This window comes from Oncorhynchus nerka, linkage group LG18 (genome assembly GCF_034236695.1).
Source record: "Oncorhynchus nerka isolate Pitt River linkage group LG18, Oner_Uvic_2.0, whole genome shotgun sequence".
NCBI lineage: Eukaryota > Metazoa > Chordata > Actinopteri > Salmoniformes > Salmonidae > Oncorhynchus > Oncorhynchus nerka.
The window spans coordinates 56,700,655-56,722,902 of NC_088413.1; the positions used below are offsets into that span (position 1 = coordinate 56,700,655).

Sequence of the window (22,248 nt, forward strand, 5' to 3'; positions counted from 1 at the left end):
AGACGAAGAGCACCCTGAATGAGATCCTTCACGTTGTACAGCCTGACGACTGTTGCCATCTTTACAAACACCAAGTGAAATATCGAGGCAGCAAGGCTGACTTCTAAACGGGAAAAGAGTGGATTCCACCACCTAAAGTAAACAACCGCCCTGCCAAAACAGACTTCGACAACACTCTGGAAAGCTGATGAGCGGAACAATGAGTCATGTGGTGTAGAGGAGACTAATGGGACCAGGAAGACTAACCCCTGTGTAGTTAGGCAACCCCTGTGTAGTTAGGCAACCCCTGTGTTCTTAGGCAAACATTTCACAGGGCTGTCTACTGATCTCCAAGTACAGTTATAGAAGTTTAACATGTATCAGCTTACACACAAACAAGCACAAAGCTCTAGTGTTTCCTCCCATTGAGTACTATTCTCAGCCACTCAGGCAGCCCTCTGACCATGGCAGGCTCTCCGCAGCCTCTGGTACTGGGCAGCCAGCACTGCACTGGGGCTACATGGTCTCCACTGATAAGGAGGAGGAAGTGGCCGTGCCAGAGTGTGCACTTTGGACTTTCCACTCTCATTACAACCAAACAGGAAGAGGAGAAGAGGTTTCACGCCAGACAAAATCTGTCTACGAAAATAAGATCACAAAGTGAGGAATTTTTTGTAGAGGTCCATGAGTGTCCAATTTGGTAAACAAAAAAATGTAATTTCTAATTTGCTACGTGAGGCTTATTTGGTCAAACAGAAGTTCCGTAATGGTTTGGTTGTTACGAATGCATTGATAAGTAGACGCACCAACTGTACATCAGCGTTGTGCTTGTTGTTCACATGCGCATCTGCCCTCTCATTGGCTAGAATGGTCCCACCTGATCTTGCCTCCACCTTCGAGGACATGCATTTCATTTCCATTGTTAGAGCGGTCACAACTATCTTGTCAATATAATAGAAAATCTTTGCTACAACAACCCTCCCCTCCCTCCTCTCCTCTCCATGCTCCCACCAGCACCAGCCACGGTTGTTGACGACCAGAGCGGAGTCATTTTAGGTCACTGGTTTTGGCTCGATTATAAAATAAATAAATCACGGTTTTCTGTAAAAAAATGTGTTACATTAATTGCACTGTGCATTATGTGGGTTAAATGTTGTAATACTGAATAAAACAATAAAAGTCCCATGGTGGTAATGACTGACCATTACGGCATAATGTATTCACATTACTTAATCAAAAATGTGTTTTATTTGATGACTTTTATGACTGCTGAATACCAACTACCAATCACTTAGCTCATGTATTTTCGGGCTCGCGAAGCAACTGCTTTCTATCCCTCTCGATTAAGTGTTCACTCTTCTCTCAGTATCTGCTCCTCACAGAGCGGACAAGTTAAAGCAGCCACGCGAAGGATTATGGTCATTGTAGTTAATTACCACTTTTATGCACTAAACTATGTAGAATATTGGCCTGTTGGAAACTACAATTCCCTACATCGCACAGTTCAGACTAACTGATTTCTCTAAATAAACTGCATATCGAGCTAAATGGAATTCTAATAACTTAACCGATGGTCAATTAGTAAAAAAACTAAAGAATAACCTACATTTCGGTCAATCGCTCAGCACTATTGACTACAGAAACGAACACTTTAATTCACGAGTTTTCTTCTTGTCATGTTGTAATGCGATCTGACGGTTTACATTTCAACATCCCAGTCCAACCTTCCAGAATCTTCTGGGTGAAAACCACAGCATCAGAGTATTCAAAAGGTTCACCACTTCAGTCACTCAATAGCAGATGCATCACATCATTATAGCAGGCCCCTTATCCAACCATGTCCGATGTGTAAGACCCCCCCCCCCCCCAGACAGCTTACAGACCTTGTTACATAACCACCAACATGTCTATTTGGGAGAGAAAGAGCTGCAATTTTCGGTGTTATATTTTATGCAACTGACACCACTTTACATTTGGAGACATCTCTGATCTATTCCTCTGACCCAGGGTTACACTGAATCGTACCATGTAGCTGAACATGCCACCCACAAGCACTGCACAACTACACACGTGTACAGTACACGTCACACACACAAAAATCTGTACTCAAGTGGGCACACATGCATACACACACTCTTTCGGTCTCTGTCTCTCTCTCCACCTGGTGCGTGCGAGTACAGAAGGGTTTTCATGTAATGGCTCCAGGTTTATGTCCCATGCCATGTTCTCAGTAAATGAACAGCAGATGAGTCACATGTGTGTTTACAGTAGAGAAAAGCTTTGTTGTTAATGTGCCATCATTCCACTGCTCTGCTCCAGTCTCTGGACCCAGACAGGCTACACAGGCAGCCCACTGGGGACCATATGGTTCCTGTGACAGAAGATCTAGGTGCTGCTGGCCTGCTGGATGACAGCCTCCTCTAGCTAATACAGCTTTAGTCCATCACTGGAACCAATACACACTCTGGTAGAGGCAGGAGCCAGGTTCACCAGGGGTTCACAGAGGGGAGAGAAGAGGGATGGTGCTGTCGTAGTGAGAGTTATGTGCCTGCATAAACCACCTGGTAGGAAGCACAACTACAGGGTGACACGATCCACCGCTGAAATACGTCACACCACCATCTCCTGGTCACTTTCTCAGAAATCAAATCCAAACGATTTGTTATCACAACCAATCCTTGACAACAGATAACTCACTCAAAAATTCCCACGTAGACACTCCTATGGGATCTTTTGCGGTCTAGGACTGGCAGTGGCACTGGGTATATTAAGAGTTAAATCATACCAGTGCGAGGCAGTGCCAGTGCTGCATGTGTGGCTACCTTGCATGCAGTCCTCTATCCTGTGGATGAGCTGGTAGGACTTGCAGCGGTCCAGCAGGGTCCTGATGGCTGGGAGGGGATCCAGCACGATGGTCTCAGGGTGGGCCTCAATGTAGTCCTGAAAGGAGGCGCCACACACACACACACACGGGAGATTATGAGGGAGCACACATCACAGCTAATGTAGGCAGTCTGGACACTGTGCAACACTTACACCTCACAGTAGGACAGGGCTCATGTGTATTTCCATTTTGGTACCCTGCTCATTCCTTCATGCCCACTGTGTTGTGGTGTGTCATCATCACTGTGCCCTGCATGGCAGGCTGTTAGGTCAGCGTGAGGTTTCCTGATTTATATAACCACACCCCCATCTCTCTATCCTCCTCGTCTCTACACTCCATCCTCTTCTCCAAGCCATCTCACACTCTCTCCACTTTCACCTCTCTGCACAGTCCTTCTTCCTGCCAGCCTGTCATGTCAGTATTTTAGCTACTCTTCAACACTGGCAGATGCTTTGGCCTAAACATTATGCAAAACAGTCAACCCCCCCCCCAAGTGAAATCTATTTTTTCCGTAAATACATTTTTAGACATAGGCAAAGAGGTCTAATGTAGCCTAACAAACACACACACACACACAAAAATGCCTGCCTACACACAATCTATTTTCCTAGAGACTGAACATCCATCTGTGTTGAGTATGACTCCTGCCAGCTCTGATCAAAACGGTAGTGTGGTTACATAAGACAAACATGTTGCCATCAAAAACTAAAGCCAAACCAATCTTCCAGTGGTTTAAAAGAACTGACAATTCCTCTGAATTTTGGCCATCAATTTGCTTAAAAAAAATATATAAAAAATGTTCTACAAATGTGTGTGAGAGAAAAAAAGAGTGGGACAGACAGTGGATTCCTCCATGGGGATGTGGGTGTGGCAGAGTGTGCTAGGTAATAATGGAGAAAGACGTCAACCTATAGGTAGCTGCCATAATAAAAGTTTCGTAAATGAGGGTTCTGGCGGCTCTTATGGTGTGGGGTGCATTTCCTGGCATGGTTTAGGTCCTCTCAACCCATTAAGGCGACCGCATGCTTCCCAGCTGAAACAGCTCTGAAGGCTTTGTCCATATATGACGACATTCGTGTACACATTTTGTTTTCTTCAAGGCAAGCCAAAAATCGGTAGCCGAAGTCTATGCCACTTCGTTTGTAATTGGTCAACAGTAAGGATTCTTCATAAAAGTCTGTTGTCATTCAACGAGACTGCTCGTTTACATGCACATTTTTTCACTGAGAAATACCTCACCAAACAGCTCAGCTAGAGGTAAAAATTGCACGACTAAGATCTCATCAGCAAAAATAGTCCAAATTAAATGACAGATTTCTTGAGTCATTTTAGATCAATTTCGACTATTATGAGGAAGTGTATACTGTATACTATGGTGTCTCAAAATGGACAAATGGTACTATTGCCGCTTTTTAAAAGTTGTTCAAGCGAAGGTCTTAAGGGAGTATGTGAGCACACTCGTTGGTTTAGGCACCAGAGGGCAAGGGAAACACCAATAAATACACAGCCATTCTGAGCGATCACTTTCACCCTATGGTAAAGCATTTCTATCCTGATAGGAGTGGTCTCTTCCAGGATGAAAATGCCCCCATCCACAGGGTACAAGTGGTCACTAAATGATTTGATGAGCATGAAAACAATGCAAAGCATATGCCATGGACGCCCAGCCACCAGATCTCAACCCAATTGAATACTTAAGAGAGATTCTGGAGTGGCGCCTAAGACAGTGTTTTCCACCACCAACAGAACATTTTCTGGTGGAAAATGGTGTCGCATCCATCCAGTAGAGTTGCAGACTCTATGGCAAGGTGCAGTAAAGCTGTTCTGGCTCGTGGTGGCCCAACACCCTATTAAAACACTATGTTGGTGTTTCCTTTGTTTTGGCAGTTAACTGTACATATGCAAATGAAACGGACCAACATATTAATTATGTATAACCCAATTCATAGGCCTATACTTGAAGGCCATGCAAGTCCAAGTGTTTATTGATGGTATTCTTCACAATCAACAAGCACTAGCTGTGGTTGCCTGTTATGCAATAGAAGGCGGTTGTGGTATTTCCCCCTAGAAGTCCTCTAAAGAAAATAATACCACATTCACCTAAATCCACAGGATATGGTTGATGCCCATTAAGATGTAAACAAAGCCTTGCACAGTTAGAGAACATCTAATTCAGTTATAGTCAAAAGAAGGTATGCAAACTATTGGGCAATGTTTCCACAATGAAGTCCTCTTTCCCTAAACTACAGGATGCAGTAACAGGTCTGATCATTAATGCTGTTTATTTCCATGCCACAGAATGGCGGACTGACTAAATGCAAGGCTATATGTGACGTTCAGTGGCAGGGTCAAAGTTCAATTCTAATCACCCTGAAAGAAAACCTGCCCGCCAACTGCTTGTAATATTGCTGCGTAGCGTAATTACTATAGCAATAATTACTATGCCTTCACACAGCAAGATGGGGATATTCTGAGTCATAAAATACCTACAGGAGGGAGTGGAGATCAAAATCAACAGTTGTTAACCAACCCTCCCTTTCAACTATCCTAGTCATCTGCAGCCAAGATCGATATCATTTCAAGAGGTGGGGTCCTTGACGGGCTCTATTGACAGGTACAATAGGCTTGAAGAAGAGGACTGGCCACCCCTCACAGCCTGGTTCCTCTAGGTTTCTTCCTAGGTTCCTGCCTTTCTAGGGAGTTTATTCTAGCCACTGTGCTTTTACATCTGCATTGCTTGCTATTTGGGATTTTAGGCTGGGTTTCTGTATATCACTTTGTGAAATCAGCTGATGTAAAACATATATATATTTTTTAAAGGCTTTAAATAAATTAAATTGATTGATCCCCACTTTTAAATTGGCATAAAAGAAAGGAACTGAACATTGCGTGTTGATGTGACATTAAGATTAATATATACAAAAATCTGAGAAGCATTTTGTTCTGTTGATTATCTGTCCCTTTTGAACATCCCCATCTTTCCTTTCCAAATAAGCAGTCAGCAGCAGCGTAGTCTCAGTCCCTGGCAGTGAGGATGGCGTGACTGCGTGACTCTGCACACGATAACAGCAGAGCCCTCTGAGTCATCCAGAAACAGAGGAGGAGGGGGAGGGCGAGAGAAGGGTGGCATGGATGGAGACCGCATCTAACACCTTTTAAAGCACTGCCAGATCGATCCACACAAGAACAAACACACAGCAACCATCACCACACACCTCACACTTCAAAACACATTCATTTCAAACTGTTCCCACTCAGATGAGAAACAAAATGAGTGCACAACATTCACAACACAGGCTGTTCCTGTGAGATACAGAAATACATGACCACTTCCCCCTCTAATTAGCAAAACCACTAATTACCAGACGTGTTGTAGTGGTGAAATCTGTTAGTGGTGTTGTGGAATCATAGACTGTTGGCTGTTGTAACTCAGGCCCTCCCTCCCTCACCTGCACTCTCTGCACCAGCAGGACTGACTGGGTGTCGTTCTGGTCGGCCTCCAGGATCAGGTCGGTCAGCTTGTGGATGATGACGTCTAGGGGACCTTGCTCCTCCAGGGGCTGGCTCAGGTCCAGCTGGGAAGACACAGGAAAGGTCAGGGGTTAGAGGTCAACAAGGAAACATTAACAAGGAAAGCTCCTGTACTACCACTATAGCCATAACCACTGTCTTTTTGTTTTGTATGTTTTTGGTAACACTCTTGCTAAACAATGTAAAATGATGCCGCAGGGGGTGTTTCCTTCCTGCAGAGATACAGAACTAGCTCTGCCTCAACAGGCATAGAGTTATAGGATAGGTCTGGCTGCTGTGGTCAGTAGTGTACTGTAGGTCGGTACTGGTGTTGTGTGGGTCAGTACATATACCCAGAGGACAGACACCCAAGCACACACACACAATCTCCAGAAGAAGTGACAGGCTTTGGGGCACAACGGTCACTCTTCTACTGGGCTACATGATGTGTCCAAATCACAATGAGCCTCTATTGTGATCTAAGCTGAATGGATCCACTGTGGTGTGAGGGAGGGAGGGGTAAATGTGTGTGGAAGAAACCGTATGTACGGGTGTGTATTCTGATTCTCTAAATCTCTGGGTTTGTGTGCTTTAGACCGTACCCTTTTCTAAGACCCTTTTGTCAGCATGTCTGAGTCCCCATTATGTTTGTATGCAACTGTATGCCTGCTTGTGTGTGTACTTCAGTAGGCTCGTCTCCAGCAGAGGGGCCATGCATTTCTGACCTGAAGAAACGGCTCACTGATAGTGAAGGGCTATTTTGATACACACAAATCAGCAAAAAACTAAAAGTCAGACTGAGTCCAGAACTGTCTAATACAGCAAGGCCGAGCATGCTTATCCTTTCCTATAATTAACGATAGGCATATACAGACTAACAGCAATACTTGCTAAATGCAAAAATGACATGCAAATAAATAGGCCTACATGATATGGAATGACCGTTTGTTACACTTTATTAAATCTATTAGTACAGTAAAATGGATGTAAGGCAATGGCCTTACACAGAAGGAGGATTTTCCCCCAGGTACCGGACTGGTCAAGCATTCTGCACTCGACAAGAACACTTCTATATCTGCGTGTACACAGGTAGCACATTTGTGATAAGGAAACATTGGAAGGCATTGAGTGGGTTGAAAGCATTATGAGGGCTAGATGTTTTTAAAAAGGAGCATTAGACCGTTAATACTCATTATCAGCCACTTTTTCAGTAAGATGGAGATGTGTTATTAAAATAACATTTAGCTAGCAGAGCTAGTTCAAGTAGCTGGTTCATCTGAGTCATTTGTGTTCAGTATGGGAGCCAAATAAAGACACCTTAAGAGCACACAGTGGATCAGTCAGACAGGACAGGTGAACAATAACGTTCAGCACAGAGAGATGTGAACATTGAAAAGCTGCTGAACACGAGCATGGTCTGGCAGTGTAGGGAAGAGGACAGGTCTTATACTTGGATTACACCGGCAGCGTTTCTGCGCAAAATAGTACGCAGCATCATCTGGATATGGACGCAACAAAAATTCAACTTCTGATACCATTTCTGTCAAGCTGTCTACGCATACATTCGACAAATCCAACATATGCACCACACTGAACGCACTGCAACGATGCTGCAAAGCTAATCCCATTTTATTTGTCACATGCACCGAATACAACAGGTGTAAACCTTACAGTGAAATGCTTATTTACAAGCCCTTAACCAACAATTCAATTTGAAGAAAACAGCAACAAACAAAAAAAACATTAACATAAGAATAACAAATAATTAAAGTGCACCAGTAAATGACAGCGGGGCTATATTGTCAAGTACCATTGTCAAGTTAATTGAGGTAATATGTACATGTAGGTAGAGTTATTAAAGTGACTATGCATAGATAATAACAGAGTAGCAGCAGTGTTTCCGGGGGGGGGGGGGGGGCAATGCAAAGAGAACAGTCTATAACTAGTGTGGCTGGAGTCTGACAAGTCTTAGGGCCTTCCTCTGATACTGCCTGGTATAGAGGTCCTGTATGGCAGGAAGCTTGGCCCCTGTGATGTACTGGGCCGTATGCACTACCCTCTGTATTGCCTTGCGGTTGGAGGCAGAGCAGTTGCCATACCAGGCAGTGATGCAACCTGTCAGGATGCTCTCGATGGTGCGGCTGTAGAACCTTTTGAGGATCTGAGGACCCATGCCAAATCTTTTGTCTCCTGAGGGGCAATAGGTTTTTGTCGTGCCCTCTTCACGACTGTCTTGGTGTTTTTGGAGCATGTTAGTTTGATGGTGATGTGGACGCCAAGGAACTTGAAACTCTCAACCTGCTCCACTACAGCCCAGTCAATGAGAATGGGGGAGTGCTCGGTCCTCCATTCCTGTAGTCCACAATAATCTCAAATGCAGAGATTCATTGGAAATTAATGTAATTCTGGTGTACCAAAATGCAATGATACAGTCAGTGTGATCGAAGCGTTAGTGCTGGGCAGAGCCTGTCAGTCACAGTACAGGGCAGGCTGTTTAATAATTTTAGGAAAAGTAATGGATAGATGACTCATTAGCCTAACCTTGGTCCTGCTCTTGTAAATGCTTACAAATTAAATTTAAAAAAAAAAATCATCTAATCTAAGAAAGACAAACCTGTACTGTACCAATCGACACACCTATCCAAATTTGGTTCCAGATTATGAACTAACTTTTTGTCAGTAACACTAACCAGGCAATGGTTTACTGTATATTATGTCATCATGTATGTAAAGGTGACACTCCTTTCCATTATGTTAGGGATTAACTAGAATCTCATACATACAGTAGATCTACATTGTATTGTCTGAGAACCTTTATGCAGAGCAGGGAACAATAATCTCTGTTAATCCAGAAGTGAAATCTAGCATCATTTGGGTCAGATCCGTGATTAAATTCTGTGTTCATACGGGTTAGAAATTGAAAGATCTGGCAAAAACGAAGTATTCACCCTCGGAAACTCAGCCCCCCTCCTCCAATCGACGCACTGGAGCAGTTTAAGCACTACCTTCGCCCAAACCTGATACGTCCAAATAACCAGTGATGAAAACCCCCAAAAACGTAACTAATGCAGCTCGTTATCTCATGCATCCCATTCAGTCCTTTGGTCTACACGCAGAATCTGCCCATGGGAGATTGAGGGCACACACACACACACACACACACACACACACGCCTGGGTGTTCCTCTTATTTACAATTACATTTGAGTAATTTAGCAAACGCTCTTATCCAGAGTGATTTAAAGTTAGTGTTTATTTTAAGATAGCGAGGTGGAACAACCATGTTTTATAACCTTCCCCTCAAGATCTATTATCTTACATTACCCCCACCTCTGTGGTGAGTCCCTGAGCGTCCTCCTCGAACTCTTGCCGTGCCCAATTCCAGTCCTTACCGGTGACTTAAGGGCTGAATAACATTGTAAAATTCCCGTGACATAAGGATATATAGTAGAGGTCGACCAATTAATCGAAATGGTCGATTAATAAGGGCCGATCTCAAGTTTTCATAACAATCGGAAATCTGTATTTTTGGGCGCCGATTTGCCGTTTTATTTTTACACCTTTATTCAACTAGGCAAGTCAGTTAAGAACACATTCTTATTTTCAGAGACGGCCTAGGAACCGTGGGTTAACTGCCTTGTTCAGGGGCAGAACGACAGACTTTCACCTTGTCAGCTCGGGAGATCCAATCTTGCAACCTTACAGTTAACTAGTCCAACACGATAACGACCTGCCTCTCTCGCCTGTTACGCGAATGCAGTAAGCCAAGGTAAGTTGCTAGCTAGCATTAAATTTATCTTATAAAAAAATCAATCATAATCACTAGTTAACTACACATGGTTGATGACATTACTAGAAATGATCTAGCGTGTCCTGCGTTGCATATAATCTGACTGAGCATACAAGTATCTGACTGAGCGGTGGTAGGCAGAAGCAGGTGCGCCAACATTCATTCAAACAGCACTTTCGTGCGTTTTGCCAGCAGTTCTTTGTTGTGCGTCAAGCATTGCGCTGTTTATGACTTCAAGCCTATCAAATCCCGAGATGAGGCTCGTGTAACCGAAGTGAAATGGCTAGCTAGTTAGCGCGCACGAATTGTCATTTTGTTGCGGGTTTGAGCCCAGGGAGGAGCGAGGAGAGGGACGGAAGCTATACTGTTACACTGGCAATAAAGTGCCCATAAGAACATCCAATAGTCAAAGGTTAATGAAATACAAATGGTAGAGAGAGAAATAGCCCTATAATTCCTATAATAACTACAACCTAAAACTTCTTACCTGGGAATATTGAAGACTCATGTTAAAAGGAACCACCAGCTTCCATATGTTCTCATGTTCTGAGCAAGGAACTGAAACGTTAGCTTTCTTACATGGCACATATTTTACATGGAACATATTGCACTTTTACTTTCTTCCCACAACACTTTGTTTTTGCATTATTTAAACCAAATTGAACATGTTTCATTATTTATTTGAGGCTAAATTGATTTTATTGATGTATTATATTAAGTTAAAAATGTTCATTCAGTATTGTTGTAATTGTCATTATTACAAATAAATAAAAAAAATCTGATTAATCGGCATTGGCTTTTATGGTCCTCCAAGAAATCGGTGTTGAAAAATCATAAAATCGGTCGACCTCTAATATATAGGCACTGTATATACACTATACTGAAACAAACCATTAAAAAGACAGGGCACACAACACTAAAGGAGTAGTCGAAGCACACAGGGACATTTTAGTCAGTACTGAGACGGAGGTAGCTAGAGAGGACACGCTGCACCACTGCTTCCAGGGCTCGCCCTCCAACCAGTCTCCTTCTCTTGCTCGCCGTCTCTTTGGTATGGGTTGGAGAGCAGGCAGAGGGGATTTGGCTGTGCACCACTGAGGCGCAGTTTCTAATCTCCTAAATCCACAACAGAGAGGTCCTGTCAACAGCCTGCCCCCACCTCACACACACAGGACTTCACACCATACACCGGAAAGCAGTAGTGTAAAGTACTTAAGTAAAAGGACTACTTACAGTGGGGCAAAAAAGTATTTAGTCAGCCACCAATTGTGCAAGTTCTCCCACTTAAAAAGATGAGGCCTGTAATTTTCATCATAGGTACACTTCAACTATGACAGACAAAATGAGAAAAAGAAATCCAGAAAATCACATTGTAGGATTTTTTAATGAATTTGCAAATTATGGTGGAAAATAAGTATTTGGTCACCTACAAACAAGATTGATGTCTGGCTCTCACAGACCTGTAAGAGGCTCCTCTGTCCTCCACTCGTTACCTGTATTAATGGCACCCGTTTGAACTTGTTATCAGTATAAAAGACACCTGTCCACAACCTCAAAACAGTCACACCCCAAACTCCACTATGGCCAAGACCAAAGAGCTGTCAAAGGACACCAGAAACAAAATTGTAGACCTGCACCAGGCTGGGAAGACTGAATTTGCAATAGGTAAGCAGCTTGGTTTGAAGAAATCAACTGTGGGAGCAATTATTAGGAAATGGAAGACATACAAGACACTGATAATCTCCCTCGATCTGGGGCTCCACGCAATATCTCACCCCGTGGGGTCAAAATGATCACAAGAACGGTGAGCAAAAATCCCAGAACCACACGGGGGGACCTAGTGAATGACCTGTAGAGAGCTGGGACCAAAGTAACAAAGCCTACCATCAGTAACACACTACGCCGCCAGGGACTCAAATCTTGCAGTGCCAGACGTGTCCCCCTGCTTAAGCCAGTACATGTCCAGGCCCGTCTGAAGTTTGCTAGAGAACATTTGGATGATCCAGAAGAAGATTGGGAGAATGTCATATGGTCAGATGAAACCAAAATATCACTTTTTGGTAAAAACTAAACTCGTCGTGTTTGGAGGACAAAGAATGCTGAGTTGCATCCAAAGAAGACCATACCTACTGTGAAGCATGGGGGTGGAAACATCATGCTTTGGGGCTGTTTTTCTGCAAAGGGACCAGGACGAATGATCTGTGTAAAGGAAAGAATGAATGGGGCCATGTATCGTGAGATTTTGAGTGAAAACCTCCTTCCATCAGCAAGGGCATTGAAGATGAAACGTGGCTGGGTCTTTCAGCATGACAATGATCCCAAACACACCGCCTGGGCAACGAAGGAGTAGCTTCGTAAGAAGCATTTCAAGGTCCTGGAGTGGCCTAGCCAGTCTCCAGATCTCAACACCATAGAAAATCTTTGGAGTTGAAAGTCTGTGTGGCCCAGCAACAGCCCCAAAACATCACTGCTCTAGAGGAGATCTGCATGGAGGAATGGGCCAAAATACCACCAATGGTGCAAAAACCTTGAAGACTTACAGGAAACATTGTCATTGTCAACAAAGGGTATATAACAAAGTATATAACAAAGTATTGAGATACACTTTTGTTATTGACCAAATACTTATTTTCCACCATCATTTGCAAATAAATTCATTATGTGATGTGATTTTCTGGATTTTTTCACCCTCAATTTGTCTGTCATAGTTGAAGTGTACCTATGATGAAAATTACAGGCCTCTCATCTTTTTAAGTGGGAGAACTTGCACAAATTGGTGGCTGACTAAATACTTTTTTGCCCCACTGTATGTCATTTTTAGGGGTCTGTACTTTACCATTTATATTTCTGCAAACTTTTACTTCACTAGATTCCTAAAGAAAAGAACATACTTTTTCCCTGACACCCAAAAGTACTCACCACATTGACAGGAAAATGGTCCAATTCACACACTTAAAGAGAACATCCCTGGTCATCCCTACTGCCTTTGATCTGGCAGACTCACTAAACACACATGCTTCGTTTGTAAATTATGTCTGAGTGTTGGAGTGTTCCCCTGGCGATCCGTCAATAAAAAAAATAAAGTGTGCCATCTGGTTTGCTTAATATACATTTAAAATAGTTTATACTTTTACTTTTGATACTTAAGTACATTTTAGCAATTCGATTTACTTTTGATGGTCCATTTAAAACCAAATACTTTTAGACTTTGTCAAGTAGTATTTTACTGGGTGACTTTCACTTGAGTCATTTTCTGTGAAGGCATCTTTACCTTCTCAAATATGACAATTGAGTACTTTTCCCACCACTGCCAGAAAGAACAGGTCTGTCCCATGCAGCTACTCACGTCATGGCTGTAGCATGATCTTGCTCCAGAGTAACCACAGAACTCAGTGCGAAGCCACTGATGTTATGCTAAACACTCAAATCAGAAAATGGCATCTGACGTCTTTTGGAGCCCCCCAGGGACAGGAGTACAGGCCATGCCTGTGACAGACATCACAGAAAATACCTACAATAGAGAACCGTTCAAGGGCAGAATGTTGAGCTTTCATGAGATTAAGGGAGCTACGTAGCGCCAATGAAGCTACGTAGCGCCAGGCTCCTGAATCTCCCTGGAGTACATAGGGCAGTGTCCTTCTCCCTCCTCACTGGGAGTGTGGAGGCACCCCACCAGGCTATCCGCACTGCTTCGAGTCCACTACTCATTTCTCTTCACTGTAGGTTTGAGATCACTGAGAAGTATAGAGGATATGATCTCCATGGCGAAGATGACAGCTGCTGAGCCTATGCTCTAGTGACTCTGAAAGCCTGGGAGAGAAAGAATGGAGGACGCTACTGCTGAGCTACTCTCATCTGAGGCTTCATTAGTGAAGGCCTGCTGCTCCCAGCCTCCTCTCACGCCAATTCCATCATACCAACTCCAGATGGCTGGGGTGATACCATGCTCTAGAGATCGGAGAGATGAGCATCTCTGTCAGAGATATAGATAACACTCCCAAGATCATGCTACAGAGGGCTAGGACTGGGGGGAGGAACACAGAATGATCTTCCCTGAAGTGATGTAATACTTAATGTTCTGTGCTCATACAATATTGACGAGAGCTGCAGACTTACTCATTATGCATTCTTTATCTTGGCTTTGAGGTAGAGTCATTTACAAAATAAAACTTTATTTTTTTTTTTACATGAAAATGCATTATGAAATGACATTAAAATTAGTGTTTTAATGAAAATGCCAGCCTAAAATAGTGAACGTTCAAAATATTCCTGTCTGTCGGGTCCACATAAAAATATATATACACATTTCAGGTGTGTGTATTACTTGCTTTTATTTAATTACTTTATCAAATAAAGAATTTGAGGCAGTAACAGCCAGGCAGCAAATCTAACATTCTCTGTTCTCCCCATACGGAACGGTCTTTAGTCATACTATTTAGCTAGAATAGCCTGCCTACGTACAGTGCATTCGGAAAGTATTTAGACCCTTTGACTTTTTCCACATTACACCCTTATTCTAAAAATGGATTAATACATTTCAAAAAATCCTCCCCATAATGACAAACAAGTTGACATTTTTGCAAATTTATTCAGTACCAGTCAAAAGTTGACAAATACTCATTCCAGGGTTCTCTTTATTTTTAAAACTATTTTCTACATTGCAGAATAATAGTGAATACATCAAAACATGTGGAATCATGGTAAACAAACAAGGGAAAACAATCCATTTTAGAATAAGGCTGTAACGTAACAAAATTTGGAAAAAGGGGTCCAAATACACTGTCAGACAGAGCTGCAGCAATCAATTTACTAGTTCTTTAAAGATAATGCATACTTTCACAAACTGTCACTCGCGCTCGTCATTGGGTTGTCTGCATTCCTCTATCATGCAGTGGCCTATGTCGTCTGTGTATTTAACCTAACATAGGCGTAAGTCTTAATTACCATGTTTCTTAGATAAACTATAAAGAACAAAAATATGAAAACGCAACTTACAACTATTTCAAAAATGTAACCGAGTTACAGTTCATAAGGAAATTTAAAGAAAATCGTCAGGCCCTAATCTAAGGATTTCACATGACTTGGCAGTGGTGCAGCCATGGTGGACATAGGCCCACCCACTGGGGAGCCAGGCCCAGCCAGTTAGAATGATTTATCCCCACAGACCATCCTGCAGGTGAAGAAGCCGGATGTGGAGGTCCTGGGCTAGCATGGTAACACGTGATCTGCGGTTGGGTCCAGTTGGACATACCGTCCAGAGAAATGAACATTAAATTCTCTGGCAACAGCTTTGGTGGACATTCCTGCAGTCACCATTCCAATTGCACACTCCCTCAAAACTTGACATTTGTAACATTGTGTTGTGTCAAAACTGTACATTTTAAAGTGGCCTTTTGTCTATAGCACAAGGTTCACCTGTGTAATGATCAGCTGCATGATATGCCACACCTGTCAGGTGGATGGATTGTAATGGCAAAGGAGAAATGCTCACTAACAGGGATGTAACCAAATTTGAGAGAAATAACCTTTTTATGCATATGGAACATCTGATGTTTTATTTCAACGCATGACACCAACACTTTACATTTTTGTTCAGTGTAGGTAGAATATCTACTTAATGAAAACTACAACTCCCTTCAGCTCAGCATCCGATTAAGTCAGGCCCCCGCACCTCTGATTCAGAGGGATTTGGGTTAAATGTGGAAGACACATTTTAGTTGAATACATTGTTGGACAACTAGGTATCCCCCTTTCCCATATAGTTCTTGACTTACTTGCTCGTGAATTATTTGATTTCTCGCTAGAGAAACTGCACGTTGGGCTCAAAAAAAGCAGAAGTAAATGGAATGCAAGTAATTGAACAGACGTTGGTCAATCAGTTGTTTAACAACCCCCACACACACACGATTTTTAATAGTAAATTGGTTAAGTCGTTCAGCACTAGTAAACACCCAATGGGTGGGCTGAATATACAATATAAATCAATAAAATCCCGCTGACTCAGTATTCCAAATAACCCTACAGGTATTGTTCAATCACTGCAATGGGTATCAAACTGGTTGAGTCAAGTAGGCAGTCAATCGCCTCAGTCAGGAATCCCTGAATTAAGCTGCAAAATGAAATCCAAAAGATTACCCCCACTAGGATGTTGGATTCCTATGGCTAGTAGCTACTCCCAATGGACTAGAAGAGCAGTCAACTACGTAATGCTTCTTGGAGTGAGTATTATCAATCTTCAATTTTTTTCTTTTTTTTAAAGATCAGTGGGAGAGATACAGTAGCAACCAGGAAATGAACTTGAAATTCCCTAGCACTAACCGCATGATACATTTAATTATATTTTTCCTGGACAGCAATGGCCATTTTCCTTGATCAGTTCTGGCAAAGAACATCGGTGTCCCAAGTCTAGTGGGTTCATTTGATCAGCTCTGAATAATAAGGACAGACTAATGTATGGATCTCTAAGAGACGGCCGCTCGCTCATAAGCTCAGGGCAAATGTGTCAATATTGATGAGGTTGTGGAAATCGCTTAGAGGAGGATCAGCATGAATGGAGGGAGTACCACAACAGGGAGTGTATACATGAAAAGGATGATGATTGAGGTGGAACAAAAGGTTCCTCTGACTTTTCCCTCTCTCCCAACCAGGCAGGCTAAAGTTTTTCCCACACTAGAAATATGAAATGAGCTCCCTTAGGGTCGACCGATTTAGGTCTGTTCACAGAGCATGATGTCACAACTGCTGCCATGCTCTATAGTGCTACATCTGTCATTGACATTAGTAAACTTCGATTTCCAAGAGGGACATTAATGTTACTTTATTGCAAGCTCTGCTCCAGTAAATGAGTGATAGAGATTAATGGACCTAAGGAGGAAACGGTCCATCATGGCCCCAGAAAGGTTCTTAGCAAAAATACTAATTCCCTTTGCTTAAAATACAACAACGTTCTACGGCCATTTTTTGTCCGCATTTAAAATCAGTGAGGTAAGTCCCATGAATTAGGTATTAACATAATTTTTTTTTTTAAATACCCAGACTGCATCAAAGTGAACCAAAAAGCCATGTTCAAAGGAAAGTAAACTTCCCAAATGTTTATGCAAGGAATGATTGAATTTAGAACATTATTATTTTGGTTGCCATTATTGACCTTGTTTACCACCAGATAGAGACTTGGACATTATCAACAGGATCAGCTTGAAGACTACAAGGACATAAGTGAAGGCTGCGAGCCTGAAGCTTATCTGGAACAGGAGGTGTGGTGGAGTGGGTTTTAACCTTGATCAGACAACAGCCTCAGAGATTCACCACAAATTCAGACCGACATAGTAAAATAGTTCTCCTTGTACAGTCACACACACCCCTCCAAATAGTGTAGAAGACAACATCCCAATCAAAACATAGGCATATCACGACCAGACTGGCTCGCTATTGTGACTGATTCCTCTGGGAAGCACACAGACCTGTAAGAGAACATTGTCATGTTTCACTGGCTCAGGCTAGTGTGTCACATTTCATTTGAAAGGGTTAATTGCATCAAACTGTCCCTAAAATGTTTGCAAATATCAGGATCAGAAGTCAGTATTAAACAGCACATAAAACAGGGGATTTAGCTAAATTTATGTGAAATGTGTTCTTTATCCTGTAAACAATGTGAAAAGACTGTTTGGGAACCTCCATGACCCTCTGTGCCCCACTCTCCCAACAGAGCATCTCAGTCCCTCCTTATAATAGGGGGTGACAGCTTTATACATATACAACGTAACAACGCCAGAGCATGTCAATGGATACCATCGTCTCCCATGCGAGGAGGTCGTGCCACAAGAAAACCTGACTGGCACAGCCCTCACCTTCCAGGGAGCCCACAGACTAAAACATAAAATAAAAACTTGCAGGTGTGTTTACATTGTGCTCTCCCAATTGGCATTGACAGCACAGCTAAAAGTCTGAGCATGGGAGAGGCCAGAGATAGCCCTGGGGGTTGTAGACCTGTGTGTGTGGAGGAGAGGGGTGGGGGTGCCACAGGGTCTGGGCTGTAAGGAACTGCTGGCCTTTTGGGAGAGATGAGAGCACTGTTTACTTTGGGATCATTCCATGTACGTCTTTCTGTCTGGGTGTGCTGGAGATATCTCCAGAAAAAAAGGAGAAAGAACATAAGACTACATAGAAAGAGTGAAATACACCACAAAAACGAGGCAGGGAAATGAATGGCTCAATTTCCTCCTCCAGATTTTCAGTTCATTAACAGATTGCAGAGAGCTATTCAGAGCCCTGGGACACAGTCACTCATACTACACAACCTGCACATGACAAACGGTCACTAGCGTTTCAATGAAAGACAAAAGATAACGTCTTGCCGGATGTGAACACACATTTGGTTGTTGAAATCACCTGAGAAGTAATGCCCCAAGCAGGAAGCCCATTATTGGTGGTGCTCATGTTACTCTTGCCTCCTCACAGACATACAGAACAGGGGCCTGGGGAGCATCTACATGAGGCATCTATGAGGAGACGGTGGAAACATGCACACTGTTTCCACCACCGGCCGTTTACAGTAGAATATCTGGGAAATATCTGGGAGTAGGGAGACATGAAGGGCTGTGTCATATCCTAAAGAAGCCGAAACGTCCACACTGACAGGCCAGGCTACTGGATGGATGAGTGGACGAAGGGGATGGGGCTGACGGTGCTCATCAATCATTCTTCCTCCAGTATTTCCTTTCTCCCCATCCACTCGTGATATGAAGCATGCATGCTCTGCCTCAACGTACAAACCCAGGTAACATGTACACATTCTCTGGATTTCAACAGCTTTAGACCGGTGTTGCTCAATACAATATTCAATTTTAAAGCATGGACATAGTGGGCACAAACACCAGATCTCGGTCAGGCAACAGGAACAAACTGGAATCAAACAGTGTGTTCAAACATAGATCAAAGTTCATAGGGATTAGAACTAGGGATAGGCTATTCATCTGCATTATTTTCTGGATAACTGCTAAACCAATGATGCATGTTCTTTACAACCCATGACAACATCTGAAGAACTGCAGGAAATAATCTTCAGACCTGCAAAATTCTCTCCACCAACAACAGGGGTATGAACAGTGCTTGTGTGAGCAGGATATTCCCCAATTAATGTTTTAATCTCAATTTTAAAAAAGGGCACAAATGAATGTGTTTGGGTAATTGAGTTAATGTCTTATTGAACTTACCTGGACCACTTCTATTCCTCTTTTCCTGAAAGGCAGATAAGAAAAAAACCAAATCAGAATGTGTACAATCATTCATTATTCTAATATCCTGAAAATGTAGAGGTTGGGGGAAGAGACACAGCAATGCCTTAACTCCAACAGATTACCCTGACAAATCTGCAGACATTAAAACAAAATTGACTACAATTCTCCAGTGTATTTTCAAGCTCTCTGTAGTGGTGAACCAAAATGGCTACCAATCATAAGGGGAATCTCACACCATTACAACTGTTATGGCTGTTTTGAAAGGGCAGCGAGATGGTTGGCAAAGAAACCAAGATAGCGCATGCACCTCGCCACTTCAAGGGTCCGGAGTCTGTCTCGCATAAAACATTGACAGTGATATACTTAAGTGCCAACAGACTTTGGCATCAGTGTTTAAATTCAGAACACACAAATCTTATGAAATTCTGGGAATGGAAACCAGTGGCATAACACTCAAGAATAGAATGTGAATTTGTTCTAGGAATTCATAAATAAATGGCCATCAAGTCTAAATTAAATCATCTCTGAATGCTTAGTCTGGGAGTCCAGGGCCAGGGAATGCCTTTACTTTTCAAAGACACAGCGATGGAGCTTTCGGTATAAAAAATTATATATATATATATATAAAAGGAAGGGTTGCTTGGCAACGCACCAACCTACAAGAGCGAAGTCCTTAGTAGCGTTTGTGTAAGCTGCTCTAACGTAATAAACCACAACGCTGTCCGACGACCACTGAAGGACTTGACGGTCTTTCATATCCACCCCAGTCTGCCCAAACAAACAGAAGTAGTATAAAGGCCGTTCACACTGCACCTTAGCTCAGGGTTAAGAGCGTCCTTAGCCCTGAGCTAAGGGAGAGCTTAGCCCGGGGCTAAGCGAGTCTTCATACTTGCATATTCTAAAGTCGGCTAGCACCAACCTTAGCCCAGGGCTAGCTGGCCCTGCACCAGAGCAGGGTTCGCACAGACTTTGGGGTTAGCCCCAGAAACACAGTGCTAAAATATTACGTGTGAAATGCGTAGACTGCCCAATCACAAGCGGCACATTCACTTAACTGACATATGAAAATAAAACACATAACAAGTCATTTCAAACTATTTAATCCAAAAACATTGGTTGCTAGGCCAAACAAAAATGGTTGCAATGCAGGATGGCTAAAGTCTTCACTTCGCCAAGTAAAGCTACTAACTCCACAGCTGGAATGGTAGAAAACTCCATTTCTCTGTTTTCATAGATTTCTATTGACATTTAATTGCATATATCCATGACAGTAATTGTGTTGCATTAATTCCCCTGAATCAGAAAAGTTGAGGTCTCATTCGTTCACAGCATTCGCGTGATAGAATTTCAAAAGTGAAACATTGTTTACGAGGATGCCAACAGGAAAACAGCAAGGTTTATGCAAACCATGACTGTTGGAAGTAAAATGCTAGGCTAGAAGCAACATTTAATAGTGTGTTAATAAATGTCCTGTTTATAACATTGGTTGCATGTCAGATATAGAATGTTGGTTGCATGTTGTGTTTGTCCATTGTCCCAGGGCTTTGGAATACAAGTGTGAATCTTTAGCCCAGGGCTAAAGCTTAGTCTAGGGCCAGCCTAGCCTGGGGCTAAGAGCCTGGAGCTAAGACAGCCTGGAGCTAAGACAAAAGCAGTATGAAATGGCCTTAAGTGGCTGAGTTCAAGTTGGAGTGTTTTCCGTACTATAAAAACAGTGATCAAAACAAATGTTAGAGGTCATCAAGTAGTGAGGACATGCAGGTCCTACTCATCTGAACATACAGACAAATATGGATGGAGGACGGAATGAACACTAAGCTAGGGTATGTGGAAAAACAGTGAACTTTCAGTGGGCACCATGTCAGAATGCTTGAGGGTATTTTTGTTTCAATAGAAGCTGTTCAAACTTCTTAGAAATCTGTCAAGGCAGTGAGAGGGATGGGACATGTAGAAACCTGCTGGTTCTATGGGAGCGGTTGTCTAGATCAGATATTTCCTCATTATGAAAGCATGAGGTCCAAACGCAAACACGGAAGAGATGGCATCTTCCACAGAGCTGTAGATTTTAATGGTGATTAGCGGCCTCAATGAGACCGGGCTTTCTGATGACTAAACATAATTACATGCTTAGTTAGACACAGAAGGAGATGACAATTGTCACGAGATTAGGTATTTTCGGAGTAAGGCATAAAAATGTATTATATGAGTAAAACATTTTACTGAGCCGGCAATTCATAACGTTTGAATTCTGCTTTCTTACCAATGCATGTTGCATTTGGATCAGTTTGGACTCCCAGACTGATGCACTCATCTTACACATTTGAACCAGGGACCAATGCCTATGGGTGAATTGTTACATCCCTAGTGACCACATAATGCAATCAGAAAGGAAGTCCTACTATAGTGGACATTTTCTCTTTGTGAAACTGAAATGATACTTCAGACTATTGACAGCAATATAACCTACAGCTAGAAATCATGGTGTGTGTGTGTGTGTGTGTTAGGCCAATGGCACCATGCACACTCCAAACAAACCTTTGACCTTAGTGCAGTAAAATAGGTGACAAGTGGAGTACATGTTACAGCAAGGAATAACCTGCTACTTAGTACTAGGCGAAATGACGCCCCCTTCAAAAGGGATGGGCACAGTTATTCCAATAGCTAAACGCACGTTAGCATTTGATTACCTCGGAGAGCATTCATAGTAAAAGAAAATGTAAGGTTTAGTCAAAAATGTAATCAAATTATCTATGCAACATAGCCTACAAGTATAGACCATTACATTTGAAATGTTAAAGTTTAATGACAGTGCCCCCCATTTAAAAAAAAACAAATCCGTTTCACATGTGT

General features: G+C 42.5%; 1 protein-coding gene across 2 annotated transcripts in view; it reads right to left on the reverse strand.

Annotated features, from left to right (window-relative positions):
* Positions 1-22,248, reverse strand: part of LOC115146182 (inositol-tetrakisphosphate 1-kinase-like) — a 39,477-nt gene that overhangs the window by 10,273 nt on the left and 6,956 nt on the right. For both annotated transcript variants that reach the window (XM_029688091.2, XM_029688090.2), the window contains exons 3-5: positions 19,375-19,399; positions 6,313-6,438; positions 2,802-2,919 (exon numbers count right to left, since the gene is read on the reverse strand). In XM_029688091.2, coding sequence (XP_029543951.1) covers positions 2,802-2,919; positions 6,313-6,438; positions 19,375-19,399 — 269 coding nt within the window. The remainder of the gene's footprint in view (positions 1-2,801; positions 2,920-6,312; positions 6,439-19,374; positions 19,400-22,248) is intronic.